Here is an 18669-nt window from a genome sequence, read left to right as displayed (position 1 = left end):
ACTCAGAAACATGTTCGGCCTCGCTTCATTTTAACTTTATGTATCATTTAACTTCTTTTACAACGCAAGAAGTTGATATTGCTTGCATTTGAAATTGAAACTACCTGCATACCAACCTTCACTTCAAACTGTTTGCATCAACCACCTCAAGAACACGTAGCCTTCTTTCATAGGCACATCTACTTGAGCGGGAGCTTAGCAACAAAGCTTCAATCTTGACTAGCCAAGCCCGAGCTTGTTCTAAGTTCTTTAGCTTGAGCTTGTTCTAAGTTCTTCAAAGGGAAAAAATTTTCAAATCATGTTTCTAAATTTTGCTATTTAACCCTAAATTTGAAGTCTAACAAACATTGGTTTTCTCTCAAAATCATACGTCAGCCTCCGATTCCACTTCCATTTACAGAGGCTGCCAAACACTATTTTGAACGAAGGGTATAATTTAGAAGGGATAGTCAAAGCACTCAAATGCACCAGCAGCAATTTTTTGTGAAATCAGAGGAGCTACATCTCAAAGAGGCCGAAGCCCATCTCCAAAATTAAACTTAAACTTAAAAGGAACGGCACATGGCGGTTATATTTGAAAAAAATAAAAAGTTATAGTATAAAATTTACAAGAATTTTGATTTAACCCCCGTAAAAATTGAAAATTATATAGTAGCCCGCTAGAAACACGTCTTCATTTTGAAGTACTTTTGATCTATAATATGTAAACAATAGGCATGGACCATAGACAAAAATATTGATCTTAGGGTGAAAAAAGAAATAAAATGACTGAAAAAAAATCATTGCAATAAAAATATAGATCATTATATAAAAAATAACTCTAACTTGTAAAAAAAAATAATTAAAATGTTTTTGGTAACTACGGACAAAAATTACTGCTTAATCATCCATTAGCTTAATGTTTAATCTTATTTGATTAGGAGAGAGAGATACACATTTGTTTGAATTCTTAGAATATTTAACAAATTAAGTAGGTTTCACTAAAGATTCAGTTAAAACAAGCTAACCTAGAGCTTACCCTTGGTTTATGTAAACATTTAAGTTGGATATTGGATTTAATTTTTTAGTCACGAGACTATAATAATATGGACCTACTTGAATTTGAAGAGGTGGTAAAATGTTCTTGCCAAAGAATTTGAATAAAATAAAACTAAAGCGCCAAACAAATTTACACCAACGTTGTAAAAAATAGATTTTGAATATAATGAAGCCATGAATCGGCTGATTATTTTAGTGATTCGACTGAACTTGTTGTGAATCGGCAATTATTGTTATTATTATACTCTTTTGAACAATTGACAATAAAAAGCCTTATAAGTATTAGGAAGTTTAATAAAAAACGACACATCACACTCAGTTATTTTTTTTCAAATACAAAAGAAAAAATACTCGTATCGGCCAACACGTGTGGAAGAATGAGATCGAACTGGTGAGAAAACCAACATGACACCAATATCCAAACCATAAGCACCAGTTAAAAATTTCTCATTAAGAGGCACTAGTGATTCAATTCAAAGTTTTAAATGGCAGCGCTCTGTTTCATAGATCGTAAGCAACCGTCACTATTGTCAGACACGCACTAAGATTCAAAATTAGAAAGCCAAATATGGGATGGTGCTGAAAATATTTTCTCCTAACCTCGATTATTGTTTTTATGATATTGGGAATATTTTTTTATATAAAGGAAATTGGTATGTCCATTAGGATAAGATGTCATGTCATGACAGCAATGGTAATTTGGTAACAAGTATATTTTGTAAGTGTTTCATGAATCATGACTTAAAAGTTGATGTAGATTCATAAAATACTTATTTTAGTATTTCATAAATTTACTTCAATATTAGAGTCATGTTTATAGAACATTGGCATACCATAGTATTTGATGGATGGTTCACAAAAGAAACTATGAATAAAAAAGATAGGAAAAGGGACAGGTTCAAACCCCTAGCAACTATTATTTCAGATCAAGATCAAGTCCAGCTTAACTATATATATATATATATATATATATATATATATATATATATATATAAAAGATTTGTGGATTTTCCATCCAATCCATTGAACGGTGTATTGTAAGACTGACCTGAACGTTCTAAATTTAGGATCTCGCTCCTCAACATTGGTTTTCAAAACTTGAATGGACAATATTAAATTCTACAAATGCATTAATATGGTCATACTCTACTCCAATGGTTTTCTTTGCCTTTTGACGTGTAAGGGTTTTGTTTTTAAGAGAATAACATAGCTGGTCAGACTAACGAACCAATGAAAACTTGGTCATCAGTTTGAATTTTATGGGCTATATTTCTTTAGATTCATAATGTAGTAGATGCTGTTATCAGGTTAACAAGAGTAAGTATAAGCTTACTTAGGTTTTGACAAAGCTCTGAACCCCAAGACAAGGAAAAGAAGGGGGATTCGGCCTCTCACTCGGACAATAGGTTCCCCTCTCACTCACCTGAAAAGGGAGCAAGGGTTTCACCCTGTTGATGTTTAAATGCATAAGATTCAGGGAGTGAGCACATAATGCGACTGGTTTTGCAATCACAGCAAGTTGATGTCAAATCATCTTTGCTTGCTGGAAATACTCATCAATAGAATGGTTATTTTTCTTAAGGGAGTTTGAAACTACACTTTCATTTGCACAATACACAATAACAAGGGGGCAACATATGACTACTTCAATTTGCTCCACTCTTCAAACATGGTGTCAAGTCCAATAACTTTTTAGTGCGAATGGTTTCAATTCATCAATGATAGCATGAAAAAACACTTCCTATCTCTTTATCTCATTTGGAAACGATGCTTTGGAATGACTCCTGCTCCTTCATCCTTGTCAGCGTTGCGGAGGAAAGAAGCAATAAGAAAGTGAAGACGTCATATTCTTAACAAGAAAAACGCGACAAAAGAAGATGCGGAGATTGGAGGCAACAGATTTCCCACCAAACTAACATTTCAAAACTCTCTCTCTCTCTCTCTCTCTCTCTCTCTCTCTCTCTCTTTGAGAGAACCATCCGCCATGAAAGCAAAACCCCACCTTCCGATTTCCACACCTAACGCTTCTTTAAGGGCGAAAACGGTGAAGAGGTCCTCATCGCGTAGCCCACTGGGGATCCCTGACGACGATGATGGAGTCGAGGGTTCCTTCCTGCAACGTCTGTGCCGAGGCCGTAGGCTTCTCGCCGGACGGCAACGTCTTCGTCGCCTGCAGGCAGTGCAATTTTCCCATCTGCCGCTCCTGCGTCGACCATGAATCCAAAGCCGATGGAGGACGAACATGCTTGCAGTGCGGCGCCCCGTACTCCTTCCTCGAAGGTCATTGGTCGAAATCTTGGAAAAGAACGCAGTTAGGAATGGCCGCATAGTGAACTTTTTCGAGATTTTCAGTGCGTTTAACGAACACCATTGTAAGGAATTATCGACATGAATGTAGTTAGCTACCACCTATATGGAATTGTTTGCGAAAATATAATTAGTCTGCCGTTTATGAGGTCTCTTCTCAGGTTTTGGAATTCGGGTACTTGGTGCAATGCTGTAAAAATTTGAGTTGATTCGCCGGCTACTGTACCTGCCAATTTTAGACATTCCATGAACTGCCTCTGACAGGATATTGTAAAAAATTGCAGAAAGGACGGGCCCTGATGCTGAGCAAGAGGTTGAAAAAGCCGCCTCTGCCAAAGGTTTGAATTTAGGAGCTCATCTACAGGAACCGCAGGTATTCGGCTCGCAAATCCCATTAGTTCTTCTGGTTCTTGTATTAGCAATGAGGAATGAGATTTATATTCCGTTTGATTATGTTTGGACCTATTTGCCATAGAAATATGTTGTTCAACAACCTTATTTTAAGAAAAATGTAAATGCACAGGACAAAGAAGGCCATCGAAGGCAAATGAGCAATTTATCTGCTATTGAAACTGGTAGCTGTTTTCTTCTAGATGCCTCCTTTTTGTGTGCAATTTTATTGCCTTCGTTGTGTCATGGAAATTTCCTGATTTCTTTACGTGATCTCTTATAGAATCAAATGGTGATTCTGGAAACCCGTTATGGAAGAACAGAATTGAGAGCTGGAGGGACAACAAAAGCAAGAAGAAAAAGGTTCCTACTGCCCCAAAAGAAGCTCAATTGCCACCTGAACAACGCATGAACGATGATCGGTAAATAAAGTTTTTGGGTCTCTTTTCCTCTTATCATAAAAAAGCATCATTGCATGACTTACTAGTTTGAAAGTATCAAAGGTTGATCATCCTCACCATTTAAATGCCATTAATTTCATTAATTAGCATAAATGATTATTATTTATAGAAAATTATGATGTTATATGCAGGATTTCAGAGGCTCAAGAACCACTTTCAATAACCGTTCCAATTTCTAAGAACAAGCTTACGCCTTACAGATTTGTCATTATTATGAGATTGTTGGTTCTTGCGTTCTTCTTCCAATATAGAGTAACCAACCCTGTTGATAGTGCTTATGGCCTCTGGCTCACTTCAATTATATGCGAGGTCTGGTTCGCCTTTTCTTGGGTGTTGGATCAATTTCCCAAATGGACTCCAATTGAGAGAGACACATACATTGACAGGTTATCATTAAGGTACGGCTTCAAAAACGAATCTACGTATGAATTTCAGGATGATATATGAAGCGTATTTAAACGATGGGTTGCTGTGCAATCTGCTTCCATATAGTCTTTGGAACACAATGATTTAAGTGTAAATTATTCAATTGGTGGGTGTTGTTAGTATCTGCACAGAGCATCAGTTCTTTTAGGCTGCTCATTACGAAATAGGAAACAACTAGCTGGTGATGAAAGGTTATACACCTACACTAATTACTACACACTATTTTTGTTATTGTTTTAAGCTACAAGTGAAGACAAATATTTACCTGAACTAGTGATACGTTTGTTGTTAATTGATTTTAGGTATGAAAGAGAAGGTGGAATCTGTGATTTTGCAGCTGTGGACTTTTTTGTTAGTACTGTCGATCCATTAAAAGAACCACCACTGGTCACAGCAAACACTGTCCTATCAATCCTTGCAGTTGACTATCCTGTCCAGAAAGTCTCTTGTTATGTTTCAGATGATGGCGCTGCTATGCTGACATTTGAAACACTCTCAGAAACATCCGAGTTTGCAAGAAAATGGGTTCCTTTTGTAAAAAGTACTCTATAGAGCCTCGGGCACCTGAATTTTATTTTTCACAGAAGATTGACTATTTAAAGGATAAAGTACAACCTTCTTTTGTCAAGGAGCGCAGGGCAATGAAAGTAAGCATTTCCCTTTTTATGCTTACACAGGGAAAATTGCAAATGAGCTAGAAAAGTCTTTCTCCAAGGCTCACTGTCGTGCCATAACTAATTGAATTTGATTCCTTTTTCTTTTCCAGCGCGAGTACGAAGAATACAAAGTCAGAATAAATGCATTGGTAGCTAAAGCTCAGAAAACCCCTGATGAGGGCTGGATAATGCAGGATGGAACACCGTGGCCAGGGAATAATCCAAGAGACCATCCAGGAATGATTCAGGTAGACTAGTTACTTGTCGTGCCAAGGATTTGAGATCATTATTTTTTTTCATGCATATTTTTCTCTACATGGAGATGGCACATATCTGAGCCTGGAAAAAGCAGACCGAACCATAAATTCTGTGCTTGTCTATCACAATGCAGTTCCGGAAGTCTTTAGCTTTTTGTTAAATTTCTTTTTATGCTCGGGACCACAATTGGTCATGAAGTTCTTACTACATATCATTTCCATCATGCCCCTCTTAAGCAAACTGCATATGGAACATACTCAGTAAGTCGGAAAAGGAAAAACTGCCTAATATAGTGCAGACAGTTTGGCTTGTGCTTGAGTAGTATGGCAATTAATGTATGCAGGTCTTTCTTGGCCATAATGGTGCACATGACATAGAAGATAACGAGCTTCCCCGGCTTGTATATGTATCTAGAGAGAAGAGGCCTGGTTACCAACACCACAAAAAGGCTGGAGCAATGAATGCTTTGGTAAACTTTTCAAACCTAAACAGTATGTCGAACAACATTAGAGAACGATCTGAATTTAATTTCTATGTGATTCTGTTAAAGGTTCGAGTCTCTGCTGTTCTCACAAATGCACCATACATTCTGAACCTTGACTGCGACCACTATGTAAACAACAGCAAAGCTGTTCGGGAGGCTATGTGTTTTATGATGGACCCACAAATGGGTAGAGACATTTGCTATATTCAGTTTCCTCAGAGGTTTGATGGCATTGATCGAAGTGATCGTTATGCTAACCGAAACACCGTGTTCTTTGATGTAAGTTCCGGACATAAATAAAATGGTTTGTGCTTGTTCTACTATTACAGTGCGCATTTGACCACCGTGGGTAATATCTTGCAAATGTTGCAGGTCAACATGAAAGGATTAGATGGTATTCAAGGACCAGTATATGTGGGAACAGGATGTGTTTTCAACAGACAAGCTCTTTATGGTTATGGACCTCAATCGTTGCCTATAGTCCGTAAACGTTCATCATCTTGTTCTTTGTGCTGCTGCTGTTGCTGCTGCTGCTCTGGCTCAAAGAAAACTGATGATGAGAAGGAGCTCTACAGGGAATCAAAGAGGGAGGATCTTGATGCTGCTATCTTCAACCTTCAAGAGATCGATAGTAAGCCTAATCATTTGAATTTGGATATTATTATCTAATTCAGGATCTGACTGAATTACCCTTGTACAGATTATGATGACTATGAACGATCACTGTTGATATCTCAAATGAGTTTTGAGAAGACGTTTGGCCTGTCATCTGTATTCATTGAATCTACCATGATGGAGTATGGGGGAGTTCCCGAGTCTGCAAATCCAGCAATGCTTATTATGGAAGCAATCCATGTTATTAGCTGTGGCTATGAGGAGAAAACAGAGTGGGGGAAGGAGGTGATTCTTCTTCATCCAAATCATACATTTTGCTCGCCTCATGACATCTTTTGGCTTGCTTAGGTGCCTCGTTGAATAATCTTGCTTTTATTCTTTCTTTTCTTTTCCTATTCATTTTGCTAAAAAATAGGGATAGACTGATTGTGGTAAGCTTTCCTACCCTTGCGACTAGTGTTGATGATGCAGGCATGAACTTCAGCATTTTCTCGGTTTTATGTTGCTTTAATTTTGCCAAGGACTTGATCTTTTTATTGTTCCACCATTTTATCGGAATAACCATACAAAAATAGGCATTCCTCTAGAATAAATTGCTTCAATCCGTCATCTCCAGAAGCAAAACAACCACCAATCATTGATTATGAAATTGAATAAAGTTTCATATACGACTTATTGTCACTTCTTCCCACCAAAATTCTTTTATGTACTTTAAGTTCATTACTATGGTATTATAGTAAGGCAATGTCAACATTATATAATCCCTTTAGACTTACTACCCATCATTATCTAATTTTTGTTGCTTCGTTTTTCTCCTACACAGATGATTTCATGTTTTCTTTCCCTGTTTTCAGATTGGGTGGATATATGGCTCCGTAACGGAGGACATTTTGACTGGTTTCAAGATGCACTGTCGTGGATGGAGATCCATCTATTGCATGCCTCTGCGGCCTGCATTCAAAGGGTCTGCACCCATCAATCTTTCTGATAGACTCCATCAGGTTCTTCGTTGGGCACTTGGGTCTGTTGAAATTTTCTTCAGCAGGCATTGTCCTCTTTGGTATGGAGTTGGTGGTGGTCGTCTCAAATGGCTCCAAAGATTAGCATATATAAACACTATCGTATATCCATTCACTTCGTTGCCCCTTATTGCTTATTGCTCACTTCCAGCTATCTGTCTACTTACTGGGAAGTTCATTATACCAACTGTAAGTGCACATCTTCCAGCCATCTAGTTGTGGTTGATTTACTGAATATAGAGTATCATTTTCCATCCAATCTACCGAAAACTGTATCCATGGAAATTCAGTGATGCTTTTCTGGAATATTTTTGGTATCTTCAGAAAAAAAGGCTGTGGAAGAATTTTAGTTTTCATTTTCACACACTAAGTTTTTCTCCTTAAGGAAAACTTGTTTTGCAGAAGCACTGGGCTAATAATCTCAACTTAATTTTTGTCAAACCCCAGTAACAATCTTGATTAAGTTATGTGGTGGAAGTTCGTAGCTTCTAAACTGAAGTTTGTTGCTTGTGTAGATTGGCGAACAACTTATGGTTCCTAAATCCAGTTGATAAAATCGTTTCTAAAATAACCTTCATGCTTGGGATTGCCATTGTTTAGGTGTGTATAATCTAATTTTCCTTTCGTTTTCTTTCCAGCTCTCCAACGTAGCAAGCGTCCTGTTCCTCTGCCTCTTCATCTCCATCATCTTAACCAGTGTGCTTGAGCTTCGATGGAGTGGTGTGGGCATTGAAGAGTGGTGGAGGAATGAACAGTTCTGGGTGATTGGTGGCGTATCTGCCCACCTCTTTGCAGTCTTCCAGGGAATTCTGAAGGTCACAGCTGGTTTCGACACCAACTTCACTGTTACTGCAAAAGCTTCTGATGATGCAGAGTTTGGTGAACTATATGTTTTCAAATGGACAACTCTTCTGATCCCACCAACCACCATTCTTGTGGTCAATTTGGTGGGGATTGTGGCTGGCTTTTCAGATGCTCTTAATAGTGGCTATGAAGCATGGGGGCCACTCTTTGGCAAGGTCTTCTTTGCCTTATGGGTGATCCTTCATCTGTACCCGTTCTTGAAAGGCTTGATGGGGAGGCAGAACAGGACACCAACCATTGTTGTTCTCTGGTCTGTTCTATTGGCATCTGTCTTCTCACTTCTTTGGGTCAAGATTGATCCATTCTTGAGCAAGGATGACTCCGTGCCTATGAAGAATTGTATTTCTATTGATTGTTGATATTTCATCTTGCGGTCTGGTGATGTTTATGTTATATGTAAATGCCAATTTTCCTATTTCATTTTTTCTGGCAGCTGCATATGTGCAAGAAGAGAACAAAAAAGGCTTTGAATGTTGAATGTATTCATTTAGTTTCAGTTGTTTCACTGTGTGCCAATGATGACCTTGGTGACGCTTCCTCATTCATCCTAGATCAGGTAATCAAGAAGAATATAGAAAAATGTTGAAACTTATGCTCTCTCTTTTTTGGGTTGCAATCCTACTACAAACCAGCTTTTGAAAGTGAAGGGCAGTATATGCTGTTTTCCAACGTCGACTACACTGAGTCGCATCCACCTGTAATCCAAGAGGATTATTGGATTGGCTCACCCTTACGGTGGTCAGAGATCATGAGATGTTTTGAGCTCAACCACCTATGATCCAACCGATCCATATCCACCACATTTGCAACTCTATTCATGACCTAACCAATTTTGGTGCAGCTCCGCCTGTTGACAGCAACACAGCAGTATCGGGTAGAGACCTTGTGATGAAGAAGCCCAGTCATTGTAATTGATAAGTTTGATCCAGTCATTACTTATGCTACGTTTAGCTCAAACCTGATCCTTCCTAATTGCTTGAGCATCTTTGTTTTGGTAATGTAGCAATTCTATCACAGGAGTGAGCTCCATTCACCTGGTTAAGGTCTTGAAACTTAAGACATTCAAGTTGTAGGAGGTCAAGAATTCAAAAACCAAGGCTGCATCTCTGAGCCATGGTTTCATTGATGCAGTGAATCATACACTTCTATAAGTATAGCCTATTAGAGAGGACAGAACTTGCATCAGTGAACTCGAGTCGAGCCCGAGTTCAGTCAGTGAACACAAGCTTGAGTCGAGCCCGAGTTCAGTCGGCTTGACTAATGAAACCTTGAGCTCGACTCGGTTCGAGCTCAATAATAGCTCGATAGAAGCAGCTCGAGCTCAACTTGGCAGTTATGTGTTGAGCTTGAGCTCGACAAACTAGTTTGAATAGAATTGATATTCATCGTTATGTGTTGAGCTCGAGCTTGACAAACTCGTTTTAATAAAATTGATATTCATTGTTACGTGTTGAGCTCGAGCTCAACTTAATCAAGGCTCGACAAACTCGTCAACTTGTTTGAATATATTGACTCGATTAAGGCTCGAGCTCGACTCATTAAGCAAATGATGATTCGAACTTGTTCATGAGCCGAACTTTAATGAGACGAGTTCGAGCAGCTCGACTGGTTGTTCACCCCTACATTTGGGTTAATTGATCACCCCAAGCACTTGCAAATTCCCACATGGTGAAAGTGTTTCCCCACACAAGGCGAAGAATTCGCGGAGCCCGCCACCTCTTGCGGCACACATGGCCTTCGACAAGAAGGTGGTAGATTTTTATAAGTGCTTGGGATCCACTCAACAAGAAGGGCCAACGAGTTACGCGGAAACTAGGGGACTAACACAATGTTTAGATCTGAAAGTGCCAGCCAAAGTCCAGACAGCAGTGTAGCCAGTAGCCAAACATATATGGTCCTACCGAGGAACCATTCCAAAGGAAAGGTCAAGTGCTTCAGGTGGCATAAGCTAAGCACGTTGTTTAGGGATATCAATGGATCAGATTTAAATGGGATCTAATCAAACTCTTTTAAACAATTGAATATATATATATATATATATATATATATATATATATATATATATATATATATATATATATATATATATATATATATATATATATATATATATATATATATATATATATATATAAAGCATTCGTTTAGCAAATCGCATCTTTTGAGAATGACATCGGTAAGGCCCGGCTTTAAATAAATGTCTAAATTGGATTCAGACTTGAATTTGGATTTAGTTTTAAATAAATGTCCTATATCCAATATCCATACATTTTGAAAACTGGATGTTAATATACAATCATGTCGTTTAGATTCAATTGTGGATTTGAAGTCACATTTGGATCCGGTTACGAATTTTAAAGTTAGATACACATTAAATTCAAATTCAGAGTTGGATATGGTGATCTACTTTTCTTCGTTTGAAGTTAGATCCAAATACGTGAACATCCAATAAATCAGATACTACGAGATGCTGAAAAAAATAGGGAACCGTTGATACCCCTACAGACACCTGTATGCAATAGAAAGAAGTTAGGCAAGAAATCAACCTAAAAACAATTTTTTTGTCGTCCACCGTGATTGAAGAATTGGAATCAATGGAATGAAATCCCTTGTCTTGGCACGAAAGAAATGGCGGCCTCTAGCACATGCGCCGTAAAACAATCTCTCTCTCTCTCTCTTTGGCCAGCTTAGCTTGCTTTCTGTTGAATGAAATGGGCCCTTAGGCAGGTGGTTGGCTCATGGGTACAGCTAATCTAAGTTGGTAGAATGCTTTGCGGTTCATTTTTCATATATGAAAAGTGGAGTTTGGCATGTGACATAGTAACTTTGACAAACATAGCTAAATGGTTTGAACTTGTTTTGATCTTCAAGTTTTCATGGAACTAAGCTCCTTTGATCAAACTTTCACATTTAGTTGACTACCGAATATATTGTAAAACATTATATAAGTCGATCCCAAGTACAATCAGTTTCGAAGAGAGTAGTGTAGCTGGTTGGATTAGCGGGCCAGTAAAAGTCCAGTTGTCAGTTCAATTTTTACAGGCATTGCTCCTTTAGATTGTAAATGGTAGATGCGTGACACTCTAATTAATAGATGCTCTGTTCCCTACCCAATTCTCAAAGCGGACCTGAACAAAAAATCATATCGGAGTCTTTTACATGCTGATTTGAAAACCTTGATCAAAGATTAGCACAAGAGTTGGTTTAAGAAATTAGGTTCAGAATGCATTGTGGATGTAGGAATTTTGTGCACTCAGCCTGTAAATATATGACTAGAAACGCCTTGGAGTCTGCATATATTTCTGTTTAATATATTGTTAGGGAGAGAAATGAGAGTACACATTTCGTTTGAGAGGCTTGGTTAGGTGGTTTTTTTTTTGTCTTCTTCCTCGAAGGCCCTGCTGTTAGGAAGCGTTCAAGTACAAGACTCCACAGGTTAGGAGCAAAGGCTTTGTCAGGCCCACGAGTTGGTGGATGCCATGGAGAAAGAAACTGGAGGCGATACATCAATGTAAACAGGATATCTTTTGTTTTATTTTGTTGTTGTTGGTTATATATATATATATATATATATATATAAAAGTTTAAGTTTTTATTTTATTTATCTAACAAATCTTGGAAGACAAGACCACTTGATGGGCCTGCCGGCCGGACCCAACGAATCCATTAAACAGCATCTTATTTTGTTTGCTCATCATCATTTGAATGAAAGATGTTGATTGGGAAAGCTGCATACATAATCTGGCGTAATAAAATTAAGGCTAATCTGGCTCTTGAAATTTAACTTTGGTGGAAGATAAACTCATGAATTCGAATGCGGTATATGCACTATTTATAATTAAGAGTAGTGTCCATAAAAATCAAACTGATGATTGGACTTTCACCGACCCATCAAACCAATAAACCATGCCACGCCCCTAAAGGCAAACAATCTTTTAAGATGAAAGGTCACAAGATGCAATATACACCTTGGCGTCATCCATGAAACTAGTGGCGGAGCCAGAAAAATTGACTGGCGGGGCACTTATTTAAAATACTCAAATCTGGTGAGGGGACTTATATATATATATAAGGATAAATATTTAAGATTGTTAGTTAAAAATAAAGAATTTTTAAGAGACTGTCTTCTAACTTAAAATTTCTTATTGGGAGGAAGAAAAAACAATAAAAAAGGCATGGTCCGAACAGGGCCTAAAAAGCCTAAATCGAGTAGCTAAAATGCTAAGCATGACCTGGAAGTGTTGGCCTTTTATTTGGCTTGTGTAACCTGATTTACAAATTTATTTTCACATTAATACTATTGAATATTAAAAAAGTGATTTTAATTAATTGAAAATGCAAATTTAGAAAATCGGTGTTAAATGTTTTACGAATAATCTCCTGCAAGTCTCGTGGCTCACTTCTGCAAGCCTAGCCAGAACAAGCAAAACCCGGAGACTGGTTTGGTACCTGCCCTGATAGAGTGTAAGACATCATCTACGACAAGAAATCCGAATCTCACAAAAATTTTGTACATGAAAAGGTAATTTTCCAATTGGGGTAAGACAAAAGATGTCATGCATTTCTTCTAAGTAGGCCATATGGTAAAGATGTGCGAGACAATTAAAAATTTTAAAATATTAAGACATTTCTTGATAATTTTCCAATGTGGTTTAGACAAATAAATTATAGACAACATGCATGTTTCTAATAGGCCACAGGTTGAAGATGTGCGAGACCATTTAAAAATTTTACAATATTTAAGAAAATTCTTAGCCGTCTCCACAGGGTGAAGATGTGCGAGACCATTTAAAAAATTTACAATATTTAAGAAAATTCTTAGCTGTCTCCGAACGTGGCCTTCTTCTCTCACCTTTTTCTTTTTTAATTTAAACTCATGATTTATTAAATGAGGCATGAAACAAATGTTTTTTGTGTACCACCACTCCGTTAAATTTATCATGGATAATTTCCTCTTTTTCCCCATGGAAATCGACTAAGCTAAGGAGAACCTTCGGTAACTTCTCCGGCCATGCATGACATTTTTATGATAACACTATGGATTTAAGATCTCAATTCTTATGAATTTCTAATAAATAGTGAAGAGAGTGAGAGGGAGGAAGAAGGCTAAGACTTGAAAAATATTCCCACACCTGCCCCACGCGACGCTGGCTCCGCCACCGTTTAACTAATTAATATGACAATTAAAGCGGGTTCAGATTTGCATCTTAGTAGTTGTTTAGGACACATGTCAAATCCCCCGGCGGTTTCGCCTGTATTTAATTTACGAAGTGATACATCAACAGAAAAATGAGTGGTTCTAGTGGCATTTTCACATTGTTAACTGAAGTTCCTGACAGCTTCGCCCGTAATTAATTTGAGAGGTGATACATCACAAAAAAATGAATGTTTCTAGTGGCATTTCACATTGTCAACTGATCTACATCAAATCATTTAAGAGGGAATCTCTGATGTTGTTGAATCCAGTAGATCAACTCTCACAAGCTCCTGCTTGGCATGGTTTGGTGGATCTTAATTTGTCTTTTAATAACTTCAGTTTCTGCCAAAAAAAAAAAAGAAGAAAAAAAAGCTATGAATCAAGACAACTAATCTTTCGCCAACTCACTAATTGTGAGCTTTCAATACAAAACTAAAGTTTTTTATAAGTTCTCTTCATTCAAACGCACCGTCAATGGAGTTTGGCAGTTGAGAAATACATGATCCATCGACAGTCCAAAGAATTAACAAGAATATTCTGATCGAATGAGTTGCACTTCAGTAGGAATCTTCAACTGCCAATTGTCAAATTCAAGAACATTACTCTTCTTTCTTTTGTCTTTCCTTGAACCGAGAACATGAATTCCAGCAAATCAGTCATCGTCCAGGAGCGAAAGAAACGGTGTGATTATCCATTATCCTGCCGATCGTTCTACTGTCCCAATTTCCAACGCAAAAATTTAGTGGACACGATTCTCAAGATGGTTTCCTTTCGATAACTCAATATGAACAAGATACTTTTTCAACAATGCCGAGCAGCCCTTCAACCAAAGCTTGCGATTTTAGTTATTTTGTTGGCAACAGAGAACAATGAATTAAAAGAATCCATCCTCAATTAAGGATCTAAAATCACTTCAGCTAACTCGGGCTGGACTCGAACTTACTCATTTACTCATGTAAATTCAATTTGTTTGACGGACGAATTGAAGCTCAAGCTTGAGTTAAAACTCGAATCCACTCATATCTTCCCTTTTATGCATATGGGTAATTTTTTTTTATGAATTTTAATACCATTTTTGTGTTTTATTTTTTTCATTTTAAAAAATGAATGAATCAGAAAGCTGGAGCTCTCCTCATAAAGATCATTTTGAGCTCAAGCGGAACAATATAAGACTCAAGCAGAACTCCAACTGGAGCTCGGCTGGTTCATCGTACAAGCCTACCCCCAACTGCTCCTCTTAATTGCCTTCAACATCAAGTGTTATTGCTGAAAAGGACAGAATGGTGAGGCCGGAAGCTGGAAAATCCATCGAAACTCGAAAGTCCTCTACATTGAAACATTATATCTTACGCAAATTGAAGTTGGTTGCTTTTCTTTGTGTTTTAGAGTCCAAGACTTGTTAAGTTTTGCTTCTAAAAGCAGAAAGAACAGAACTGCACTGGGAAATTCATCTCATTTTCTCATGTCTAGCCATTTTTAACTCCATGGCTTTACATGGATACCCCACTTTTGCTTTTTCTTTTACTTTTTCCCTCTTTTATGCATGGCTTCAAAAGTTATACATGATGTAATGATGCTTCAATATGGTTGACAATCTGGAAATTGATCTTAAAAGACTTTGCTTGCTAATTCTTAACAGACATTTGTCATTTCAAATCATGCATGAGAAGGACATCTCCTCCTCTCAGAAGGAAGGAGGAATAAAAATAGATAAAAAAAAACTGTCATTTTCCATTGAGAATTCAAGCCTAAGCTACGCTTTTTAAAGTTTTCACCGCGTGGGGCCCCCTGGTTGCAATTACAGAAGTGCCCCCCTGCAACACCAATTTTTATCTTCCTGATACAAAGGCAGAATAAGGAAATAATGAAAAGAAAATCATCAAGGTCCCTATCATTTTTGATGTTGTTCAATTGGGCGCCGAAATCCGAATATCTACCCAAAGGCCACTCTCATTTTCCTCATATATAAGAATTCTGTACCACCACTGTGGGCAGTTCCTTCCTTGAACCAGAGAGTCTCACTTCCTAGAAAAGAAGGGAAAACAACTCACTTCCTGGAAACCCTAGCAGAAAGAGAGAGAGAGAGAGAGAGAGAGATCTGCCATGAATGCACCAAATGGTCCTTCATCCATGGCGCCCCAAGCTCTGTTCTTGATCTTCTTCCTCCTCTCACCCTTTGTCTCTCCTGCATTCTCAGCTCCAGTCAGTAAGCCCAGCCCCATAGCAGCAGTTGATGTCTCCCCTTCACCTTCCCCATCTGCTTCCCCCAGTGTTTCCACCCCCACCCACAAGGGTGTGGCCACCCCACCATCTTCTCCACCAAAAAATGCTCCGACTGCTGCCTCCCCGGTATCTGCTCCGGAGCTTCCTCCTTCTCCTCCATCCAAATCTCCTCCAGAAACACCATCACAACCACCACCTACCTCTGTCACATTTCCAAGTTCCTCACTGGACCCTAAACAGCTCATGGCGGTGAGGTCACTCGGTTTTCCGGCCAAAATTGATCCCTGTTCGCCGAGCACACCCGGGAATGCCACCGTCTGCGACGCTGGGAAGCCCTTCAGGCATCTTGTCTCCCTCTACCTGAGGAACTGCTCTCATGACATCCAGATGTCTGAGACCGCCATGAAAACTCTTGACACGCTCCAGTCGCTAGGCTTCCAGAACTGCCCGGTGAATACGGTTAGGTTCCCTGGTGAGCTCGCCGCCAACCTCAGATCCTTCTCCTGCATAAACAGCCTCCATAGATTGACTGGTGTGTGGCTCAGCAGGCTGGCCAACCTCACCGAGTTGACCATCGAGGATGTAAAGATCAGTGCCAGTGGACCCTCAATCATCCTGAGCAGGATGACCAATCTGAGATCTGTCAAGATTACCAGAACTAATCTCACTGGCGTCTTGCCAGACAAATGGCAGCCAAAACTCTCAGAGATTGACCTCTCCGACAATGGTCTGAATGGGAGCATCCCCATTTCCATCACTCTACTCACCGAGTTGAGGTCCTTGAATCTGAGCTCAAACAAGTTCTCTGGATCCATCCCGTCTACAATCGGAGACCTCCTTAAGCTGCAGAGCCTCTCCCTAGCGCAGAATTCGTTGGAGGGGCCGGTGCCGGCATCCCTAGCAGATATCTCTTCATTGGTACATCTTGATCTGAGCGGCAACCAGCTAAGTGGTCGTCTCCCTGGGTTTCTCACTCGGATGAAAGGGCTGACACATGTGAATCTTGAGAACAATAACTTCAATGGTGTTTTTCCCTTCAATGCTTCCTTCGTTAAGAAGTTCGCCGTCTTCAAGATTGGTGGGAACTCAAATATGTGCTACAATAAGTCTCTTATTTCTTCAAAGGTTAAGCTGGGGATAGCGCCTTGCGACAAGAATGGTCTTCCCATTTTGCCGGATTCTTCCTCGAATTCGCCGGCGGCGGCGCCAACCGATGACAGCACCGCGGAAGCCGATAACGGAGGCCAGCGCAGTCATCACCACGGACCCAGCACCGTAGTCCTTGTAGTGGCAATTGGGCTCTCATCAATAGTTTTTCTGATCATCTTCTGTATCCTTCTGTCAAAGTGGTGTTCTTGATTGGATGGTTTTAGTTTGAACATAGTGCAGCTTGTGGAAACCTCGCAGGAAGGGATTGAGGTTCATTTCTGCAAACTAAGGGGGAATTGACTGCGCATCATTTGGTCTAGAAAGACCATACGCGCTGCAATTCTTGTTCCCCAATTCTTTCTAAATGACAAATTCTTTTTAGGAACAGAGACAACATGTTCAGGTGGAGATTTCGAAGACCTGGGTGTTCTGGCACCTTCTGAGGTTTCTGTTTCTTTTTTCTACTTTGTCTAATTTCTTGTCTTGTCAAACATGTAATTGGTGGTGGTGTTCATTTGGTGATGAAGGGGGTTATAGTTATCCTGATCATTCGGTGAGATTATAGATGGAGTCTCACTCTCATTTTGGCTGTTTCCCATCCCTGTGTATGTTTCTGTTGTAGTGTCCCCCCTGCTCTGTATCTTCATTCTCATATATAAAATTTTCTGTCGATTACTGCATTGCATAGGAAGAGCTTCTTCTTCTTCTTCTTCGTCTTCTTCTTCCGAATCTTTTTTTATTGGATAAACGAGGACGAGGAAGAGCTCTAGAAAGACCAGAAGTATAATGTGGTTCGTCATTTAAGATAGAAATGAAGGGTGACTTCGGACCTCCATGAGAAAGATCTTCTTCTTGATTTGGGTATTTTACATCTGAAGATTGTATTGCTCATGGGTCGCGAAGAATCTCTTCTTTTTGATTTCGATATTTTACATATGAAGATTGGATTGCACATGGGTCGTTGACGGATGTTAGCAAATTTTTTTTTTATGAAATTGAAATTTGGAAAGTGAAAATGTGAGAAACAACTCATTTGGAGAACAGAAAATCAGTTTCAGTTGAACCCATTTCTCACTGCGGGTATGTTTGTCTATTTATATGTATATATTATAAAATTTTTAGAAATACTACTGCCAGATGCATTAATAAAGTTGCTTTGCAATGTTTTAAAAATGACATCTACAATGAACTATTTTATTTCTCCTTGGCTTTTACCATTTTATAAAGTGCCTTTAGGTTATTTTAATAAACGATGCACATGGAGTTTTATATTTAAAATTTGAGCAATGATATGTTAGTTATTTCACTAAAGAGAAGTACTTATAACTCACGTCTTTGTCGGAAAAATGAAATTAATTGTCGTCGTTAGCATTTATTCCATCTTAAAGGTCTCCCTTTTGATTGTCCGTAATTTGTTGCATTACTAAGTACTAAATGTTGAAGATCTTGAGAATGTTGGAATCATAATAACGAGGAACAGAACCATTTTTTAATCATTCGAAATAATGAAAATTTTAGATGTAAAATGTTATTATCCATAATTTTGAATGAGAGTTTTAAGAACTGAACTAGAATATTAACC

General features: G+C 38.7%; 2 protein-coding genes across 2 annotated transcripts; both read left to right on the top strand.

Moving 5' to 3' along the window:
* Nucleotides 1-3049: 3049 nt before the first annotated feature.
* On the top strand, nucleotides 3050-9021 carry LOC116266762 (cellulose synthase A catalytic subunit 4 [UDP-forming]). The gene is given in 14 exon segments (XM_031648095.2): nucleotides 3050-3318; nucleotides 3630-3718; nucleotides 3869-3920; nucleotides 4019-4157; nucleotides 4328-4594; nucleotides 4925-5151; nucleotides 5154-5269; nucleotides 5389-5526; nucleotides 5880-6005; nucleotides 6087-6299; nucleotides 6393-6651; nucleotides 6721-6920; nucleotides 7490-7843; nucleotides 8293-9021. Coding segments are annotated over 14 exon segments (2955 nt in total). The 5' UTR covers nucleotides 3050-3128; the 3' UTR covers nucleotides 8878-9021.
* A 6690-nt stretch (nucleotides 9022-15711) lies between these two features.
* Nucleotides 15712-17772, top strand: LOC116266764 (receptor-like protein 51). Its single transcript, XM_031648096.2, has one exon. The coding sequence runs from the start codon at nucleotides 15819-15821 to the stop codon at nucleotides 17295-17297; it is 1479 nt and encodes a 492-aa protein (XP_031503956.1). The 5' UTR covers nucleotides 15712-15818; the 3' UTR covers nucleotides 17298-17772.
* Nucleotides 17773-18669: the final 897 nt, after the last annotated feature.

The sequence above is a fragment of the Nymphaea colorata genome, chromosome 13, assembly GCF_008831285.2.
Source record: "Nymphaea colorata isolate Beijing-Zhang1983 chromosome 13, ASM883128v2, whole genome shotgun sequence".
Taxonomy (NCBI): domain Eukaryota; kingdom Viridiplantae; phylum Streptophyta; class Magnoliopsida; order Nymphaeales; family Nymphaeaceae; genus Nymphaea; species Nymphaea colorata.
The sequence above is the reverse complement of the archived record's forward strand: the minus strand, read 5'-3'. Positions and strand labels throughout refer to the sequence as shown.